The 19913-nt window shown below is 41.5% G+C and overlaps 2 protein-coding genes and 1 long non-coding RNA gene across 7 annotated transcripts in view; 1 reads left to right on the top strand and 2 right to left on the bottom strand.

The window, feature by feature from the left end:
• The window catches only part of BTBD10 (BTB domain containing 10), a 28247-nt gene extending 25036 nt beyond the window's left edge, over positions 1–3211 (bottom strand). The window contains exon 1 of one of the 4 annotated variants that reach the window (XM_027714547.2): positions 3148–3211. The gene's annotated coding sequence lies outside the window, so the exon portion shown is untranslated. Of the gene's footprint in view, positions 1–2311; positions 2347–3147 lie in introns of those variants that run through there. The other 3 variants (XM_027714544.2, XM_027714545.2, XM_027714548.2) reach the window with 3 other exon arrangements.
• Positions 3212–3721: 510 nt separating this feature from the next.
• LOC120323795 overlaps positions 3722–19913 on the top strand; it is a 38746-nt gene continuing 22554 nt past the window's right edge. For both annotated transcript variants that reach the window (XR_005564644.1, XR_005564645.1), the window contains exons 1-2: positions 3722–3986; positions 14953–15048. This is a non-coding gene — a long non-coding RNA (uncharacterized LOC120323795). The remainder of the gene's footprint in view (positions 3987–14952; positions 15049–19913) is intronic.
• PTH (parathyroid hormone) lies at positions 9113–10442 on the bottom strand. Its single transcript, XM_027714533.2, has 2 exons — positions 10357–10442; positions 9113–9374 (listed from the first exon to the last, which is right to left on the bottom strand). The coding sequence occupies exons 1-2, from the start codon at positions 10440–10442 to the stop codon at positions 9113–9115; spliced, it is 348 nt and encodes a 115-aa protein (XP_027570334.2).

A 19913-nucleotide genomic window follows, 5' to 3' on the forward strand; every position in this document is an offset into this window, starting at 1 on the left:
CTACTCAGCTCTAAGCTTTGGTCAGAAGCATTTCCCAAAGCAGGGCAGGTTTCAGAAGCTTGTCTGCTCTAACCTGCCCCTTCAGCAAAATCCACTGTAAAGGTGAACCAGGATAATCAGAAAGCTCCAGCAGACAAGTAACGAGGTAGGACAAAACCTGGCATTAGTTGTGACAGAGAAACTCAGATTAAATATTTAGACTTTCTGTAAGGGGTGACAGCCTGCTGTTCGCTGCCTCTAGTCATCAAAGCACAAAAGCAGCAACAACAAAAAGGAACTTACAAGTCAGATTCACTGGGAATGCAAGCACAGTGACATTGCATCCTAATTAAAAAATGCAGTTCAAAGGACATATGCTCATAATGCAAACACCACATATCATGGAAATCCATACCTGTCAAGTGAGCTTCTTGCAAAGCAGTGCAGAGATCAGTCACAATTCAGCCACATAAAGTAGCTTTATAAATTACCATCACTGAAATGTTACCAAACTGACACTGATTAAAGCCCAGCTGAGAGACATCCTTTGCAATACAGTCTCAACATTAACATAGTAGGTCAGGATTGAAGCTTCTCTTAATGAGCAAATAAAAAGGAAAAAAAAAATAGAGTAGTCACGGGAAGCTGATGATATTCCTAACTATAGAACCATAAACAACAGATATCCAGTGACTATCCTGCAAGATTTAACTTTATAATTCTCAAAGGGAACATGATGATAAAACAGCTATTTGACATTGGAAGACTGAAAAGCAAGAGGCAGATGACTCCCAACTCCCCCTCTGTACTAGGATTCACCGTGTGAAATCTGCCAAGGTCTGCCCACAAAAAGCTCAGCGGATTGAGCAACTTCTCCCACCAACTCTCCAAGCAGAATCCTGGCTATCACTGCAGGAAAGAGGAGCAGAACCCAACTCCTTGCCACTACTACTGGCCCCATGGCCTGTGGGCCAGCAATACACAGAGCAGACAGACACAGGGCTTCATCACACTCAGCACCAGGGATGAGATGAAGAGGATCAGAGCATCAAACAGATTTCCTGAAGAAATAAGTGAAGTCTATACCCGTGGCTGCACCCAGCAGTAACAACACACCTCAGTGAGCAAGAAAATTCTCAGTTTTTTACATCTGAAATGAATTATAAATTAGCTGCTGATCTTATACATATAAAGATACATACTTTTATTGATAAGCAAGAGCACCAGGCCAAGATTTGAACAACACTGCTAAAGCAAAGCTGTGCTGAAAGAAATTGGCTCATAATGAGCTTTTGATTTCTGTGTGTGCACACAGGACAAAGGAGCCCCAGCCTCGAGAACACAAGCTATGAAAACACGCAGTTTATAACAAAGTGACAGAAAAACCAACAGGGATGACATCTGTTACTAATTTAACAAGTCATGTCATCCACACATCAGCTGTTCACCATTTGCAAGAGCAATTGTGCCTTAAAGGAAAACTGGGTTTCAAGAAGGAATCTAATGTGTGATATGAGAGCTGCTCCACCTTGTTGTCCTTCTTAACCCCCACCTTCCCTGGCATTAACACACTGGGCAAAAGCACCTGCACAAATGTGCTGGAAACACATCCAAGAGCAGCCTCAGACAGCACCATTGGCACAGACAAGATGTACAATGAGGTTTTGAGGCAGAAATGGCACAAATTAAGAGGGAATATTCAAACGTTGTTGGCAGGAAATCTGTGTGTCTTAAAAAGAAAATCTCTGATACCTTGCAAGAGACCCAGTCAAAGACACACTGACAGACCTGCAGGATGCACACAGCGGAACATCTTCCTTAATTACAGAGCAATGGAGAAAGAAAGGGGAAAAAAAAAAATCAAGCAGTTCCTTTTGACTGTACTCGTGCTCAAGCTACAGGAATTCAAGGCAACCTACACACGATGATGCAGAGGCACGTTTTTTTAGCTCACATAAAAGATAACAGATGTGAACTATCAGCTTGTGGACTGTGAATAGTGTGATAGCTGATGACTAGGATTGTATTTCTGGGACATCTAATTCAATAGGAAACCCAGGAGAGAGAGAGGAAGTGTATTCCAGGGAAAGGATCAACAAAGCTGAAGGAACAGAGGTAAGTACTCTTTAAATGAATCACAGCAGATGATTCACAAGGAATACAGGCAAACAGAAGTGAGGAGAACAGCAAGGACAGTCAAAAAGGCTATTGAGAAAGCAGATTTTAAGCATGTACTCAAATTTGTAAGAGGCAGCCAACAACAAAGAACAAAAAGATACAATGCTCAACCACTACTTCGGACAAAGAAGCCCCACAAGTGACAGGAACAAACCTGAGAGAGGTCTATGATGGAGCTGGATCCCAGTTCTGAAAGAAAAGAGTTCTAAAGTGACACAGTGGATGGGATCAGAGATAAACAGGAAAAAAGATGCAGAAGCAATAGCTAGAAACAAAAGTGAATTTAAAGAAAAAAAAAAGAAACAGGCAACTGCAACACATAATTGTGCTATGACAGATTTATCACACAAGCAATTGGTATTTTCTGCAAATAAAACGTGCTGACGTAGAAAAAAAATATGACAAAGATACCGAACTCATTACGAAATCGTTTGAGTGGGTAAATCACTGCTCATGGATTATGTAAAATAAGTGTGCTCGGGAATTATACGACGGCTGTCAGGCAGTCCTGAGCAACAATACTGTCTCTGCACAGGCCTCGCAGTGAAGGCAGGTCCTACCAGTAAACGACACATGACGAAAAGCATCAATTTAAGCCGCGTCCAGCGCGCTCATTGACCCCTCACGGATCGGAGCGGCCGCGGGGGCTGAGGGGTGGCGGGGGTGGGTAAATCCGTCTGCGGCGCTTCTGGGCTGAGGTGAAAAACCTTCAGCACGCGGTCAGCGAGGCTGCCCGGGGAGGCCGCGGGGTCTCCCCCTCTGGAGACATCCCGGACCCACCTGGACGCGCTCCTGTGCCACCTGCTCCGGCCGGCCCTGCCCGGGCGGGGGGGTCGGGCAGGGGGACTGCCTTCCGACCCTGCGGGTTCTGTGGTTCTGCGGCAGGGGTTCCCCGCGGCGAAGGGTCCCACACGCCCCGGCTGTGCCCCCTCAGCCGCCCCCTCAGCCACCCCCTCCCTCGCTCCCTCGCTCGCTCGCTCGCTCACTCACCGGCCGAGCCGCGTCCGCTCCCGCCGCCCCGCCAGGCCCGGCGCACCCGCCGCCACCTCTCGCGAGAGCCGCCCCCGCTGCCGCGGAGGAGGCGCCGGCGGAGGCGCCCGGATCTCGCGAGAGCCGCGGGACGCCGTTGCCAAGGGAGCGGCGCGCGGCACTCCCTGAGGGGGCGAGCGGGGGGGACAGAAGTGGGAGAATGAACTCCCGCGTGGATAAAAACCGACAGGGAAAAAAAACCCCCAAAAACAAAAACAACCGACACAACAAAACAAACACCGGACGAGTGAAACGTTAACAAAGCACAAATCACCGCAAACAGGAACAGAATAAAATACACTGAAAGAAACGTGATAAATCCTCCCCGCCGAGCGTAGGGGGCGGCCGGTGTGAGGGGCCGGGGCGGTGCTGGAGGGCGAGCGCCGCCCGCCGGCGGTGGAGAACGGCGGGGGTGTGGAGCCGGGGTCTCCTTGTGGAGCCGGGGTCTCCCCTGAGGAGCCTGGAACTCCCCGTAGAGCCGGGATCTCCCTTGTGGAGCCGGGATCTCGTTGTGGAGCCGGGATCTCGTTGTGGAGCCAGGATCTCCCCTAAGGAGCCTGGAACTCCCCGTAGAGCCGGGATCTCCCTTGTGGAGCCGGGATCTCCCCTGAGGAGCCTGGAACTCCCCGTGGAGCCGGGATCTCCCCTGAGGAGCCTGGAATTCCCCTGTAGAGCCGGGATTTCCTTGTGGAGCCAGGATCTCCTCTGAGGAGCCGGACTCTCCTCTGAGGAGCCAGGATCTCCCCCGTGGAACCGGGATCTCCCTGTGGAGCAGCACTGAGGGGATGATAGTGGCGCAGGTATCACATAATAGAGTTTATCTAGGTGAACTGGCATCTGATATCTCAAGCTTCATCCTAAAACCCATTCCTGATTTAAATTACAACTGCGTGTTTGTGCAGCCCTATAAGTTGTATAGATTCTGTGTAATCTGCAGTCTGTTTAGGAATATAATGTAGTGGACGTGGCTCTCGTTCCATAATACCCCAGCAGAACTACCATGTCCCGCATTTTAGGTAACTTCAGAGCACTGAAGTGTCACAGGTGTTGAGAGGACACTGAACCCTTTGCAATCCTCATGGGATGGAGGAGGGAGAATAAACCAACACCGAGCACCAGCTGTATTCAGATAGCTGAAGGATGAGATTCAGATTAAAAAGAACATTTGTCTCTCTTCTAAGATGTCTTCTACTGCATCGTTATTGAGGATCATGTATTAAGCAGGGCTTGACTTCCATATCAGGTGAAAGGATTGTAGAACTCCAGATAATCAGTATATTGAAGCAAATTTGAATTAGTGGGCAGTTTGGGCGGAGAAAGACAAGGAGCAAACTTCTGCTCAACCTTTTGAATGTCAGTCTGTTCTCTGTGCACTGTGGGAAGCCAGACCTGTTGCACAGGGGATATTTTGGGGAAGCCCCACTCTGAAGACCAACCACCATATATGGGGTCTTACCAGAATCTCTTAAACCAGATTTTAAGAGATTTGGACCAGATTTCCCAGAAAAAACGTGTGGGTAAAAGGGAACATGAATCTATATATCCACTTTGAGCAGGGGTTCTGATCTAACTGCTGGTGGAGGAACTTGATTAATTTGTTGTCAGATTCCAGAGCCTGGAACTGTACAGCCAATGCTTTTGGTATATTTTAGATCCTCCTCTTTCAGGGATACCAAGGAGTTTTGATCTCAGGATTCAGTGAGTATACACCTCTGGACTTGCCTGAGGTGTACATTGAGATCTGCATTAGCAGATCTCACTGCTTCAGACAGGGAACATCAGACAGACAAGCTGTATTCCTCATGCTCTTTGGGGAGAGGAGGGGAAGAGGGGGCAAGAGAGCAAGGATTTGTGCCTTTGCTACACCAAAATACCCCACAAAGAACAGAAGCTTTGCTACAATATACAGCAAAACATGGATCTGTTAAATGAATTCTCTTTTTTCCATCCTTTAACAATGGCCACAGAGATAAACCACACAGTTCTAGAAATCCAGCAGCAGAACAATGAGGGCCAAGCAGCTCTCACAAAAGCTGTCAGAATGTGCTAACAAGGCGAGGAGTCAGATGCCACACGTTTAGCAGTGAACTGAGCAACATGAAACAGTAGCATTTACAGCAGCCAAAGTCAGAAGCAGCTTAGAAAGCCAAATCACAGGCAGTTAAATCTCCAGGGGTAGGATCTGACAAATTATCTTGTTTTTATTTGACTTCATGTGATTCTGGCTTTGTCAATTTTTCATTGTTTTTTTTCTTCACTTACTACTGTTTTACTCCCCCTGATGATGGATATTGAAATTAGTGGGTTTTTGTTTCAGTGAGTCACCAGTGAGAGATGTGATTATCTCTCTTTTCAGTGAGAATTTTATAAAAACCAGGTGTGTACAACAGATGTGTGTCTGCATGGGATAGGTCTTTGAGCACATAGGTCTTGGCAAAAAGCCCTTGTCAGATTATAAAGCAAGGTGATCGTCCCTCTCTGCTCGGCCCTAGTGTGGCCACACCTCGAGTGTGGTGTCCAGTTCTGGGCTCCTCAGCACAAGAAAGACAAGGAGCTGCTGGAGAGAGTCCAGTGGAGGCCACAAAGACAAGTAGGGGTCTGGAACATCTCTCCTGTGAGGAGAGACTGTGGGAGCTGGGCCTGTTTAGTCTGGAGAAGACTGAGAAGGGATCTCCTTAATGCATATAAATCTCAAAGGCGGTGCTGAGAGGATGTTGCCAGACTTTTTCCAGTGGTGCCCAATGACTGGATGAGGAGCAATGGCCAAAAACTGAAACACAAGAAGTTTCACCTCAACATGAGAAAGAACTTCTTTCCAATGAGGCTGGCAGAGCACTGGAACAGGCTGCCCAGGGAGATTGTGGAGTCTCCCTCTCTGGACACATTCAGAACCCACCTGGACACGTTCCTGTGTCACCTGCTCTGGGTGACTCTGCCTTGGCAGGAGTTGGACTGGATGAGGTCCCTTCCAACCCTGATGATTCTGTGACTGTGATTCTGTTTCCTCCCTCAAAAGGAAGTATGTGCACAGAAACCACATCCCTCAGGGAGCAAAGAGGCCTTCTAGAGACACCTCATTTTTGGAAGGTTGATCCTGTGGACGTGAAGGGTTGTGGATCCAACACTTTTTTAACTTCATTTCACTCTGAGGGGTGCTCTGAAGTCTCCTCTGAGTCTGTTGTGAAGTGCTGGCTCACTTCGTGATTTACACTGTTTGCATGCAAGTACACAACCTGGCACACACTTAAGGCACATTCCAGCGTGGGAAGAGAACTCAAGCATCTCCAAGAGCAATGCCAATGTCTCCTCCAGTGACATTTCCTGGAGATGAGATTTTGGCTCACAGTGGCTCAAAGCTCCGTATTCAGCCATGGGCAAACTCACTTCTTTGCCTCTTTCCTCGTTCTCTCAGAAAGATGGGTAGGCAGGACCATTTATCTCTCCATACTGTTCACTTGACATACCTTTATGGTGCCTCTTTTGATTCATTTCTTTTCTGACTGACATCATTACCATTTATTATCATATGTAAGTGTTTCAGTGGCCCTGTTATTTCTTACCATCCTCTTTCTAGTCCCCTTAATCTGTGAAAGAGAGATGACCAAAATTGCACGTTTGTCCAGGTGAAGATGAATTTTTTGTTATCAAGGTATTTTTTATAATATCCTCTGCCCCACTCTGAACCTTTTTCTGTTCTAACTGCTGCTACACTGATCAAAGGTTTAAGCTGAAAAGCCGTATCAAATCTGTTGTCTAGATAATTAGTAGGTAATTTCATTCAAATTACATCTTATTTCTGGTGGGCATTACCCAGCACTAATTAATCTGCCACTGTGCTGTCTTTAGTCCTGAAGAGTTATATTGTAAGTGTACAGAAAGTTTAAATATTTGTGTAAGCATCTTTCATCTACTGGATAGCTGAAGATTTGGAAGAATAAGTTATTTAGAAAATAGAGTTCTTTGTTTAGATCAAAATGCGAAAGTTTATGATTTTGCCACTTGAAGGTTACGTAGTTTCTGAACGTGTCATTATTGTAAGGGGACATGAATAGGTTTGTGCTTGGTAAATACCTTTTGTTTAACCACCAAAATGATTTTGTGTGCAGGAAAGATGAAAGCAAAAATAAAAATTGCACTCATCATTATTTTTGTATTTATATTGCTGTAATAAAATAAAATGGCTTAATAGTCCCAAATGCTAAATTATATCAGAATAGTCACAGGTCAGTCAGGTATTATGCTTTAATGTAATGTCCAAGAGCTTTTGGTCCACTTTATTTGGTAATACATAAGTGAGACATAGGTACAAAAATGCAATTTTATTTATTTAAGTTAGCACAGATGTCTGATAAAAGAATAAATAGAAAGTGCACTTTAAGGCCTCGATTCTACAACCAGACAAGTGGCAGGGAGCCCTTGCCCGGACACCCCGTCTGCTCATAGCACCAGGGCCTTTACATTGATAGAGGTACAGCCAAGATGATGAACTACAGCTCACTAGTTACAAGTCTCTAGCCTTCAGCAGATTGAATTTATATGTGTAATGATTGAGGAGGTTTTTACCGGGCTCCCCAAGGCGTGCTAGACATCAAACAAACAAATAAGGATCAACATGGGAACATAAACGCAGCCACTTCGGCTCAGAGCAGCAACTCAACCGGGTTTGAGCTCTGGCAGGTTTGGAGGCACTCACCATTCTTCCTGCTGAGAAAGCTTCCTGATTCTTCAGAACTGACTGAGGATCCTAAACACATCTGTGCATATGCCATGCAGAATAATTTTGTAGTTGCTGCTTTTTATATTACTGTCATAATTGATTTTTTTCCCATCCATTTCCTTCCGAGCCTTGCTTAGGGTTTGAATGTATTAGAGATCATGGTTCCTCTCCCAGCATGATTTCTGCATGTTAATGTTTCTCCTTTTGGAGACTTGGAAACCCAAGATCCTAATTCTACAAAAAAATTGCATGTGGAAATGAGTGATTTTAATTATGAGAGCCACTGGTCTCACAAACAAAAATTACTTACACATGAGGCCTAACACATCACACAGGAATTCAGAGATATATAGTTTATAGAGAAATTGAGGGACAAAAAAATTATATTGCAAGATTTTTGTTTCAGTTGTAATTGTCTGGTATAGAATCATTTCCTGGTTCTATAGTTAGGGCTGTGCTTACATACATGCTACCATCTCTGCTCCCACTGTTTCTGCAGTTAATTATAGGTTGTAATTTTTTGGAGGAGAGGAAGGTAATCAAACCTTCCCTTCGATTCAGTATTTTGCAAAATTAAACCCTCACATCTCATATTTGGTTTTAATTTTGTCCCATTCTACTTTTAAGCTTTGTCTTCCTACTTTATTTTATTTTATATTTGCATTCTTTAATCCTGAGTTATTATCATGCAGCATTTGCTATGTAATTAATGTTCATCTGATTTTAGGCCTCCTTCTGAAAATCAAAGTGGGTTTAAGTTTACATATTTTCATTAGTACAAAGTCAAACAGAATTTAACTCTAGGCAAAAGGGTGCCCCATTCTGCAGACAGACTCCACTGACTTTATTCACTGCTGGTTAACAGCACAAGCAGTCCTAGTGATTACCTACAAGTGCTGCCCATGTAAGAGTTGTACAACAGGTCTTAAATGATTTCTCAACTTTCTTGCTCTTTTGAGCTTCTTTCTGTCTTTTATGCTGGCAATTTATAAGATACATTAGCCAAAAGATACCCAGAAATTAGCAGCAGTGGTCCTGGGTAGACTGTAAACACATTTTATTCTTTGTTTGTGAGATGTCTAACTCAACCTTGAGCGGAGCCTTCAACCCCTACTGCAGTTTGAATAAATAACAATGAAATGCCCTACTGGATCAGTGATATACAGACACGTGCTCACGTGGACAGACACAGTGCTCTGGCCTTTTTCCTTATGGCTTTGTTTTAAAGAGGACATCCATGTAAGCTTTGTCCAGATCCACGGATTTCTTCTGCATTGCCGCCCGCAGGTGCTCGGGGAGCAGCCTCCGGCCCAGGACAATGTCATCCTTGTTGCGAGGCCTCTGGGTCCGGGCGTCCTCCAGGGCACTGTGCACGTCCTGCAGCTTCATCTGGAGCCAGTCCTGTCTCTCCACGGCGTGTCGGTGCTCCCCAAGGTTGTGCATCAGCTGCATCTCACTCACTGATCTTTTCCTGCAGGAAACAAGAGCAAAGAGAGAGGCTCGTGGTGGCCCTTCTTGAGTTTCTGATCCTCACTCAAAGACCTGGGTTTGGGAACTTTTGTGAGGTACCACAATGCAGAGCTGTCGAAGCTGCCTTTCTGATTTGTAAGGGATAGAAAAATGTTGTTCCAGACTCCCCAGTTTGCAGGTGTCCGGGCGTTTTTCTGGGGAATTTTTAAATTTTATTTAAAATGTGGTTAGCAAGCCTAGTTGCCACCTAGTATAATGGCTGAAAATTTTGGTTTATGTGCTGTTTTTTTTCAGTCAAGGGCTGGTAAGAAAATCAGTCAAGTGGCTTAGAATGAGAGAAGCAGAAGGTAAAATAAGAGCATGATTAAAGAGTCCAGTAAATCAAAACCTCCCACCCAAATATTCAGTTATAGCATTAATATCTGTCATGGTACCAGTAGGATGGTAACAAATTCTATTCTGAATCACTAATTACAAAAAGCCCACAAAAGAAAACAAAGTAACTAGAATTTGTATTTGAACAAGTGAAAGTCAAATCAATTTGACTGAATCTTTCAAAAAACAGATTTTGCTTGGTTTGTTACCTGGACAAGAGAGGGAGGGTGGATGGTGAAATATTAGTGAGAAGGCATAAAAAATGGGAATAGTTACATTTTGTGACAATCCTGTTTGACTGTGTATTTAGCTGTTGTAAATCAGCTTAGGGCTTATATAATATTAAGTCAATTAGATCAACCAAACTATGGCATTTATTCAGTGGCAGTTTTCTGTGATCATCAGAGCTAAGGAAAAATGATTCCCTGTGGATTTGACTCTCAATTGCTTGCTGTTGGTGTCTAAGTGTGAGTTCCAGCTAGAACCTCACCCAGTACAAAAGATGCCTTCCTGTGTGGACCCCCAAGGGATGCAGCTTACCCAATGATATTCCTAAGAGAAGACTTAAAGAACAGCCAAAGCCCTCCTGTGTAAAACAATGTACTTACACCATTGGTCTCCCATCAGAGTTTGTAAGAAAGCATATGGTGTATAAGAGGATTGCAGTCCGGGCCAGGGTTTTTATAGAAGTCATTTTGTCTACAAAGATAGAAATGAATACGGGTGTAAATCTGTGTTTCGAGTAATTTCTCTTAAATCCAAAGAAAGACATCATTTTTGGAAAAAATAGCTTTTTTGTGAAATGGGTTAGGAATGCAAATGAAGAATTTAGTTCCAAGCCTAATTTTGTTAGCAACTTACCTCCTAAGCAACTCTAAAAATTTTGTTCAGCCTTAGATGCCCTCCATCATGATCACCATCAGTCATCATCATCATCATCCTCTAGGTGCCTATCTCTTGCATAACTGGGTGAAAAGCACCATGTTCTTCCAATATTATTACTACTACTACTATTATTACTACTTTATAGCCTTCAAGTAGTGTGGAATGCTTGTATATAACTATGCAAGTAAAAACTTCTGTTATTTTATCTATTTCTTTTGCATATTCTTTAGAATGAAGAGGCTGAAACTTGACAATTTTGCAGAGAGGCTAACTCTACTGGGTTCTATCATTCCCTGTTTAGTTGCATAAGAGAAATCAAAATTTAGCCCCTCATTTTTTTCAGGGATAATCCTGCATTACCAGTATGAATTCCCCTCTGATTTGCACATCATCAGCAAAACTGCCATTTGAAATATATTTGGAAAATATTTATTGCTGATGATGCTACAACAGGCAGAAATGACAGAGTTCCAGTATCAGTTTCCAGTTTGGATTTTCAGTATTGGCAGTCAGAAAAGGCATCTTTTTGTCACAGCTTAAGAAACTTGATACAGAATAACTGAAACTTAAGAAATATAAAACTCCACAGTACCATTTTTGCAATAGTTTCTGCAGCTTTACTCCAGGTCAGAAAAGCCTTTATAGCATGGTCTCTTACATGACATTATGACTGTGGTCCTGGCAGTCCATCTAACCCAATATTATAAATTCAGGACATGAATTCACTTCAAGTTATTTCTAACTCACTGCCTCAGATTTTTTTCATTTCACGGATTTGGTTCAGATAATATAACACTTTGATTTTACTAACACTCACCTTTTTTTAAGAGATTCGGAAAGAAATGAAGGTAAAATGAATAAAGAATCAATGATAAAATGTTCTAAATAAGTCTTCCAGAGAACTTGGAAAGAAAAAGTAGAGTGTACTTACCAGATAGAATGTTAAAGAGATTTCTGGTTTGGGTATGTCGGCAGATGACTGTCTCTTGATGTCAAGTATATTTAAAGACTACTGAATTGGTTTAGTGGACCCCTTAAATGTAACTTTAAAATAGAGCTTCTAAGTAACTTGGAAGCCCTTTTATTGTCTCAGTTGATGTCACTCTCTTGACACACACCCTCCTCCTGACCCTCATGTACCCACCCTCAGATGCTTTTGTTAATTTAGCATTTACAGGGAAAGAGGTCTCAGCAAAAAGAAAGTCCTGGGTAGCTGTGAAGAAGGTAAATGAGGCTGCAAGGTCAGTGATCTACAAATGCCAAATTAAAACAAAATATTGAAAAGCTAAGATCTGTAGTGCCCGTGGGAAATAAGAAAAGTCATTTCAGGCCAGCTAGAAGGTTTCTTTGTAAAAGAATATACTGGAGAGGAGCAGAAGCCCCAAGAATGATAGAGGATCCTCTTTTTAAAAAGAAGCTGGTGCCACTGAAAAGTTGTTCAAATGATCTGTTCCACCTGCCCCTGTGAATATCCCTGAACACCTCAAATGTGCTAGGTAGAATGAAGGCATTTGAAGCAGCTGTGATACAAATTAGTACTTTATGAATCTTGGAAAAGAGTTATAGAGCTCTGCCTACGTTCTAAGAAGGGAAATGTGTAAATCAGGGGTACTTTCCCATATGCATGAAGAAAGATTATTTTTGGCTGCAAGATGTTTTTCCTATATTAGGCGCTTCTTCGGAGTTCCAGTGTATTTTTCCAGAAAAAAAACCAAAAAAAACCAAAAACCCACAAACAAAAGCCAGTTTGCCTCTGCACATTTTAACACACAACTTGGAAGATATTATTGCTTCTACCACGAATGCTTTATGTTTATTTTATATTCTCCTGGTATTTCATAAAGAGATAAAAAAATACACTTTATAATACTGCTTTGCGTAGATGTTGTTCTCATGGGAAAAGGAAGGGAAGAACCAGGAACTCCAAAAAAGCTCTGGAGATCTCATGGTTCCCTTAGTAAATAGAAAAGTGAGTAACTGAGAAGTAATGAAGTCATTCACTTAGACAAGCTCAAGAAAACAGGGTAAAGATAGTTTCCAGCATTATACTGTCAGGTGTCAATACCCTTTCCCCCTACACACAAATGCAGGGGCTTTATGGGAATATGTTTTATTAGATTTGTGTCTCTTGTGACCACCAGGGATACTAACCTGAAGGCAAAAATGTGACTAAATTATTACAAAGGTATATTCATAGTTAAATTGTGAATAAAAATGGACATGGCATAACAGGAAAGGATTTGAAAGTGGCAATGAAAAGCTCCATGTTTTAGATTTTACCACAATATGTGTGAAACCTTCAAGCAAAACCCTCAAGGCAGGTTTTTTTACAGAGGCCTGGCATTCCTATGGAACCTTTAATGGCAAGGCTGAACTAAAGGATGAGGGTTAGAAAATCCAGTGTCTGTATACAGAACAAAAAAATCATGATTTCTCATAAACTGGCAACAACTGACAGCAAAAGCTGGCAATAAACCATTAGTAGCAATTGCAAAAGGAGTGTTAGCAGACTTGAGTTGCCCATGTTACTCTCTGAGTTGCAGTTTTACCCCCTGCAACACCCAAGTAAATCTGGTAGAGACTCCAGGCTGGAGCTTTGAATAAAACTAATACAGGGGAAACACCAGAGTATGATGCTGTAATTGAGAATCCTGACTTCAGACAACCTATGGTGTGTCAGTATGGATGCCCTTAAACAAGATGTAATTTTAGCTGGTTTATTTGCAGCATGCCTACTCCTTAAAGCAACTCTGATTTCTTTTTATTGTCATTTTTATTCAAAGGTATTGACAGGTTGTACCTAAAATCTCGAACAAAGATGGCTTAACTTGATACTTAAAAAAAAAAGCAGTTTGCCTCAGATGAGTGAAGATGTAGAAATTAAAAACCATTAAATACGGGCCCCATTATATGTAAAAAATAAAAACTGTGATGGCAATTAAAGAAACTTCACATTGCAGCTCAAAATTTGCATGACTCTATATGCAGGGAAAAAAAAGTAACTTATTTTGATTTGGATTATTATCCCTGGTATCTAGAAATTATGTTATTTGAAAATATAGCTGCTAGTAACTTGCCCAATTTCATCCATATTTGCTAACCTTGGCATACCAAGTGTGTAAATGACAGATAGTGGACCAAGTGAATGTATTTTATTTACCAAATATTTTAATTGTGTACACTTCTGTTTGGAGACCGTATCCACTGTTTAATGATGAGCTGAAAATGGTATCGAGCTCTTTTAATGTTTCAGGCAGATGATGATTCATGTTCAGATTCAATTTTTTCTCTTTCTTAAGCATCCTTTTAAAAATTCATATCTCTTTTGGGGACTACTTAATAGAAGAGCTGAACCCAGGAAACCAGGGCTAACAACTGCTGAACTGCTGTTCAGTAGGAGGCCTAAGACTACCCAAATTTATAGACACTGCCATGAAAAAGAAAGAAAAAATAAACATTATCCCCTCAATTAAAAGGCATTTCACGATCCTTTGTAGGTATAAGACCTTGCACACAAATACAAAGGCAAAATATGGAAAATCCTGCAGTTTCTTAGGAACTTTTGGTGCCAACAAATGAGGACTGACCTACAGAAGACAACTTTTACTCCTCTTGGAGTAAGAAGAGGGAAAACACAGTGGATTCTGAGTTTCCATATCCTGAAAGCAGCAGGCTAAGAATGAGCCTCAGTGGGTAAGACTGAAAAGAGCAGTCAGGAGAATATAAACCACCAAATGTTTCAGTAACCTACCAGACAAAGGCAACCAATTCAGAAGCTGATTGCACACTACTGGTGTCGATGCTGCTTTGTCAATGCTGACATTTCTTTCCCTTTGGAAGAGGTAACTTTTGATGAGACTTAGGCTGAAGTACAATAACGTTAAAAGACTGTAGTTCAAACGTGTGACTGTTTCTCTATGTACACCATCAAACTTTCTCAGGCAGGATCTAAGCTTGGATCAAGTGTCCTCTTCTAGCATCACCTAAACCCATGGAATGCTATACTGGAAATGAGACAATATAACAATTTTCAATATAGCTACAAACTTCAGAGTTTATTACAGCAAAGGACTCTCTGGGCCCCGAGGCATTATAGACACCTAGCAAGGGCATGGCACTTCTGAGGATGAGGGAGAGGGATGAAGAACTGGATGCTGGAATCACGGTGTGGGAGGGAAGAGCTGACCACAGCCTTTTCCTCTGAGAGGACTTTTTCTTGATCAGTCAGAAAACTACCCTTCCCTGACCTTCCCTTATAGATTGTACAGATACCTGAATCAACTGGGCATGAAAAAAAATCTGTGTTGCTTTGCTTGCAGGTGGCGTGCCACTGACGTTGAATTTGTGCCATTGAATGTAACCAGACTCCAGGGTTGAAAACGAGGGGAAAGCAATTAGGCAGGTTTTACAGCCAGGTAGGTGAGCAATGACCTTATTGTAAAAATTCTGAATTTTGTGTGTACTTTCATGTATATTCTATTAATTTTGTCAGGGGAAAATATTATACTGCACCTGCAAATTAAACAAATCCTGAGGTACATTACTGGAATATGGTTAGAGGACACAGAACTGTCTAGAATTATAGTCTTAAGTGACTAAAGCAGATTTTCACAAATTAATTATGTAATCTGGTGTATTCCTACAGAATTCTTCACCCTCTAGATTTAAGGCTTCAGTGCTGCAGTCAGATTATTGCAGTGCTATTTACAAAAGCAGGCTTTTCCCCCATTGCTTGCTCCAGTGGGTGGTTCCAGATAAAATGCTTTCTGACTGCGGCTGTGGCTGGGGGAACACTAGTAAGTCATCGAGCAAAGTAATTGGTGACACACTGGATGACTGGTGAGGCAACTTTTCTAAATGTGTCCAAGGAATGTTTCTCCCTTGACACAATGAAAAGCCAAAGTGACAGTCAGTAAACTCTTCAGGACCTCGTTTGATTGACGAGAGTTGTGGCTTTTCAAATACCGCAGCAGCGTGTTCGGTAATTTATGTAAGCAATGTTGGGTATCTTCAGGTGCTTTGTGGGTTCATGCAGCTAGATGAAGCTTCAGCCACATGCCAGTTTCCAATTAGATAAAAAACAGCACAGAGGCTTCTGTGAAAATCAAAAGATTGCCTATCACAGTTCTGGTTTGTGTCCAATCTGCTTCATACAGCATGCTTTTAGCAGCTACTGGCAACTGTGCATTTGGAAATAATTGCTCACCAGCATATTTTTTTCTCCAGGTACATAAAATCTTTCATCTGAGAATCACAATGTTCCTGAACCTCCCTGCTATCTTTCTGAGTGAAGTATATACTGATGATGTTTGTTTCTAGGTTATTGGCATTTAGACAAAGACAGGTTAAATGCAAACATCACTGAGGAAAAGATCAGAGAGAAAACAGAAGCTGGTAGATTCTAGTCCCAGTCTAGTCCCACCTGACTTTAAATTCACTTGTTTTTTCTGGGGGATAGACTGAACACTGTCACAATAATTGTGATCCAGATTATTTCTAGAGTTTTCACTAGTTAAATAAAACATACAGAATGTGTGAATGGACACTCACTTTTGCTCCCAGTGTAACTTAGCCATGTTATCTAACAGAGCTGCGCAGTTTGTCACAGAATTTCTCTATTGACCTGTCATGGACATGCCAGGCTTTGATGACATGATCAGGAATGCATGAGTGCTTGCTCTCTGCATGCCACCCTATACCATGGCTGCATTGAATTTCACATAGCATTACATGGCTGTTTTGAAGACCAAATGGAGAGTCCTGCTTACCTCATCTCTCTCTCATGAGAAGAATCTGAAGCTTGGTGAAACAGCCCAGAGCAGCCTGGAGGAATGCTAAAATGGCTGTTAAGGGAAGTCATGAAGATGAGCTACCTCTGAGTCTCTGCAGACACATATTTCAGTGGTCAGTAACAAAAATGCTCTTGTGCATCCTGAACAATAAGAAAAGCCATGGTTAGTTTCAACAAGTACATATTGGCAGATTTTTAAAGTTCTGTTAGTGAATCGTTAACTGAATATGAAAGTATTTATGGAATTGTGTATGAAAGTATATAAGTTTTGCTTTGGATTTAAAATTTCTGGGAAATTATTTTACAGTCAGTGATCACTTAGCCCTCATGACACAAACACCAATCTGTCAAAGCTCTGCTGAATTCAGTGCTGTAATGAACAACGAGGTAGTTTATGACCTTTCCCACTATATAGGAAGCTGGTACAGTACTCAAAACTGCTGTTGGATGATAGGACTTTTGGGATCCATACCAAACTGAATTATGCATAGATGTATTCACACACATATATATAGTCATATACAGACCAGAGTGTTTGTTGGCTGTTACTGGCTCTAAATGCTTTGTGCAGGCTTGATTTCCCTCTCGGTGACCTGCAGGGCAGTTGGAGCTGTAACAAGGGCTCGTGCCCTTTTTTTGTCATCCTTGAAACCAATGTGGCATGACAAGCCACACAAGGAGACTGATTTTGAGAGCACAAGCAACCCCAGAGGGAAATGCATCTAATACTGAAACAGGAGTGAGTCTAAAATCCACTCCCATTCCTCTTCCAGCTTGAAGCTCTTCACTCAAGACTTCAGGATTCGAGAACCCCCTCTTCAGCATATATCTGCACATATCTGCACATTCTGTAAAATCATCTTTTTAAAAACATTTAAGACATCTACTAGAAAAGGATTGAGTGATTAAATATCAGGAGCAGAGGAAACCTGCAAATGTTAGGTTTGACATAACAAAACCGTTGTGAGAATGAAAGTGCTAGCTCTGCATAAAATAACCATGGAGACTCGGGATGATGCAGGATGAAACAATGAAGGTCTGCACGTTTTATGCAGGTAGCCACGTATTTTTCTGTCCTTTCTACTGGAAAGACATTTCAAGTTCATATTCCCATATTTTCTGCAGCCACTGCAGATAAGCAGATAGCATCCAAGTAAGCAACCTGGAGCTTGATGAAATCTCATGGCAATGACGAGTACAGTTCACAAATGAATGATGACATTTTAGACCCTTCCTTCAATCCAGTGACTATCCTGTAAAAATCTTAGTCCCTGGTCAGCTGAAAAACTTTAAAACATAACAGAACTGGTGTGAATGATTGTTTGGGTTTTGAAAGAAAATATTGTACCAGATGCTATATAAACATGCAAGATGTTGCAGACCCTCTCTCTAATAGTGGTGATACTAAGGATGAAAAATATGTTGCATTTTACATGAAGCTTTTTATTACTTGAGCTATGAATTACAGCAAATGAAATGTTTTATGTTATACACTAAGACTTTGTCCCCAAAATAAACCCCTTTAAATGAAAATGTCTAGACAAATACTTATTAAAGATTAACTCCATAGTTGAATATTTTGACCCGAAGTTTCTTCAAGAAACTCTTGATGTATTTGTATGTATATTTCTATTATTTTCTAGAGGGATAACACTGTTTCTGTATTTCCCCTGCTTTATTTAATCCATCCTTTTCACGAAATTATTACCTAGATTACTAATATTTGTTAAAATCAAATTCTTGAATTAATGACTTTCTTCATTTTTAGCACATGCACTTTATTTGCATTATATGCATCTTTTAAATCCTTCTGTGTTGACCAGTAATTTTCTCAAAACTCATTTATCTTCCCAGAATCTTCTGAAACATCAGTGCTAACACGAAAATCTTATAGTAATTCTCAGATTCTAGTTCACTGAGAAGTCCAGCACCTTGTATGCATTTTGAGTACCAGTCACTCCCTGTTCTGCTTTCTGCTTCATTCAGCTCTCTGGTTGGACTGGACAGGGTAGTCTATGAGAAAATGCACTTTGCAGTGCAGCTCTGTGGGTCTCAGTGCTTAACAGTTAATGTGCTTGTTTCCCTGTTTCTCCATGTTTCAGTTTCTATGTTGAGTCCATAAGATCCAAAAGAGAAAGCTGGAGTTTGGCTCTACACATCATCACCTCCGGCCTTTTGTACTGTGATCTTCACTGGAGGAGAGCAGAATTATTACCTGTAGTGGGAGTTTTGGTTAATTCAATAGATCATAACCATCAGTGGGTCTCTTACACACTTACATGTGTAAGTCTCCTCTCTTAGAAAGCTATACAGGTTATCTCATTTTTAATTTTTTCATCTTAAAGTGTTTAGTTCTTTCCTTAGCCTCCACTGAAATCCATTCATAGGCTGTGTCTCTTCTTCCATATTCAGGCTCTTCATTTTAATTATCTATGCTTTTTATAAAAGGCCTAGATCACTACTTCCATGCACTGCACACTGTCATTTTAATCTATGCAGTTTGGACTAGGATACAAACAAATCAAAATTTGCTTATCTTGCACTGTCCATGAATGGCAATATAGAATGCTGAGTAGTGAAGGACCCAAGCTGATATTTCTGCCCTCATTTTCTGTTATTCCTTGTTTTACGTTGGGATCTCCCTATCTCTTGGGATAGACTAGTGAGGGTAAAAATTAACCAATTCTGCCTAAGCAATCACTTCATTTTCCATGGTTCCTAGTCCCTATTAAAATGGTCATCCCTATAGAATCTTGTCCCTAACTTGATTTTTTTTCTTGGTAACCCATCTATTAGGAATAGGCTTTTCCCCATTCCTCCTATTGTCTCCTCTGCCCTCTTCTTACTGCTCACTACCCAAACAAATATTCTTTCAGTATTCAAGAAAAAGATAAAAGTTACTATATATACACAAATATTTATATAAAAAGTAGAATCTATAAGAAGCAGCCCAAACTTGTGCTATCCTTCTCTTCCTGTAAGCTGTACAATTCTGCATGACCTCAGGATTGTGAGTACAGGTTGTAGTTTTTCATTGATTCTTACGCACGATTATCATCCTGCAGGAGTAACAGTGGGCTTTGTAGTTTTACAGTGATCCTACAAATGCATCTTAGAAACAGGGAATCATGTAAAGGAAGGATTCTAAGTCACCATCCCTAGCAGCCTTGTGAAATTAAAAAGCAGAATAATTTAGGCAATTACTGTATTAGTTTTCCCAAGATTAATGCCCTTTCTCTTCCCTTATGCATGAGGAAACCCCTTCAAAAAGAGTCTCTCTGTATCTCTGTAATACAAATGACCTGAAAACCAAAGGCATTGTCAGAAGCTAATAGGAAATAGGGCATACTAATGTGCAAACAGATGCTGAGGCAATAGTAGCATCCCAGACCCCTAAATCTCATTGTACCTGAGAGATGTATGAACATTTGTGAGAGTATAAATTCACCAAGGTGCACAGAGGAGGTGGCTCGAGCTGACTGGTTCCGT

This window comes from Pipra filicauda, unplaced genomic scaffold, assembly GCF_003945595.2.
Source record: "Pipra filicauda isolate LSUMZ 115617 unplaced genomic scaffold, ASM394559v2 scaffold345_size814242_pilon, whole genome shotgun sequence".
NCBI classification, from domain to species: domain Eukaryota; kingdom Metazoa; phylum Chordata; class Aves; order Passeriformes; family Pipridae; genus Pipra; species Pipra filicauda.

What these genes read in the sequence shown, in the direction of transcription:
- PTH (XM_027714533.2), bottom strand. Translation starts at nt 10,442, where the DNA reads ATGACTTCTATAAAAACCCTGGCCCGGACTGCAATCCTCTTATACACC. An exon ending in TCTGATGGGAGACCAATGGT is followed by an intron (nt 9,375 to 10,356) that starts GTAAGTACATTG and finishes TGTTTCCTGCAG; the next exon opens with GAAAAGATCAGTGAGTGAGA.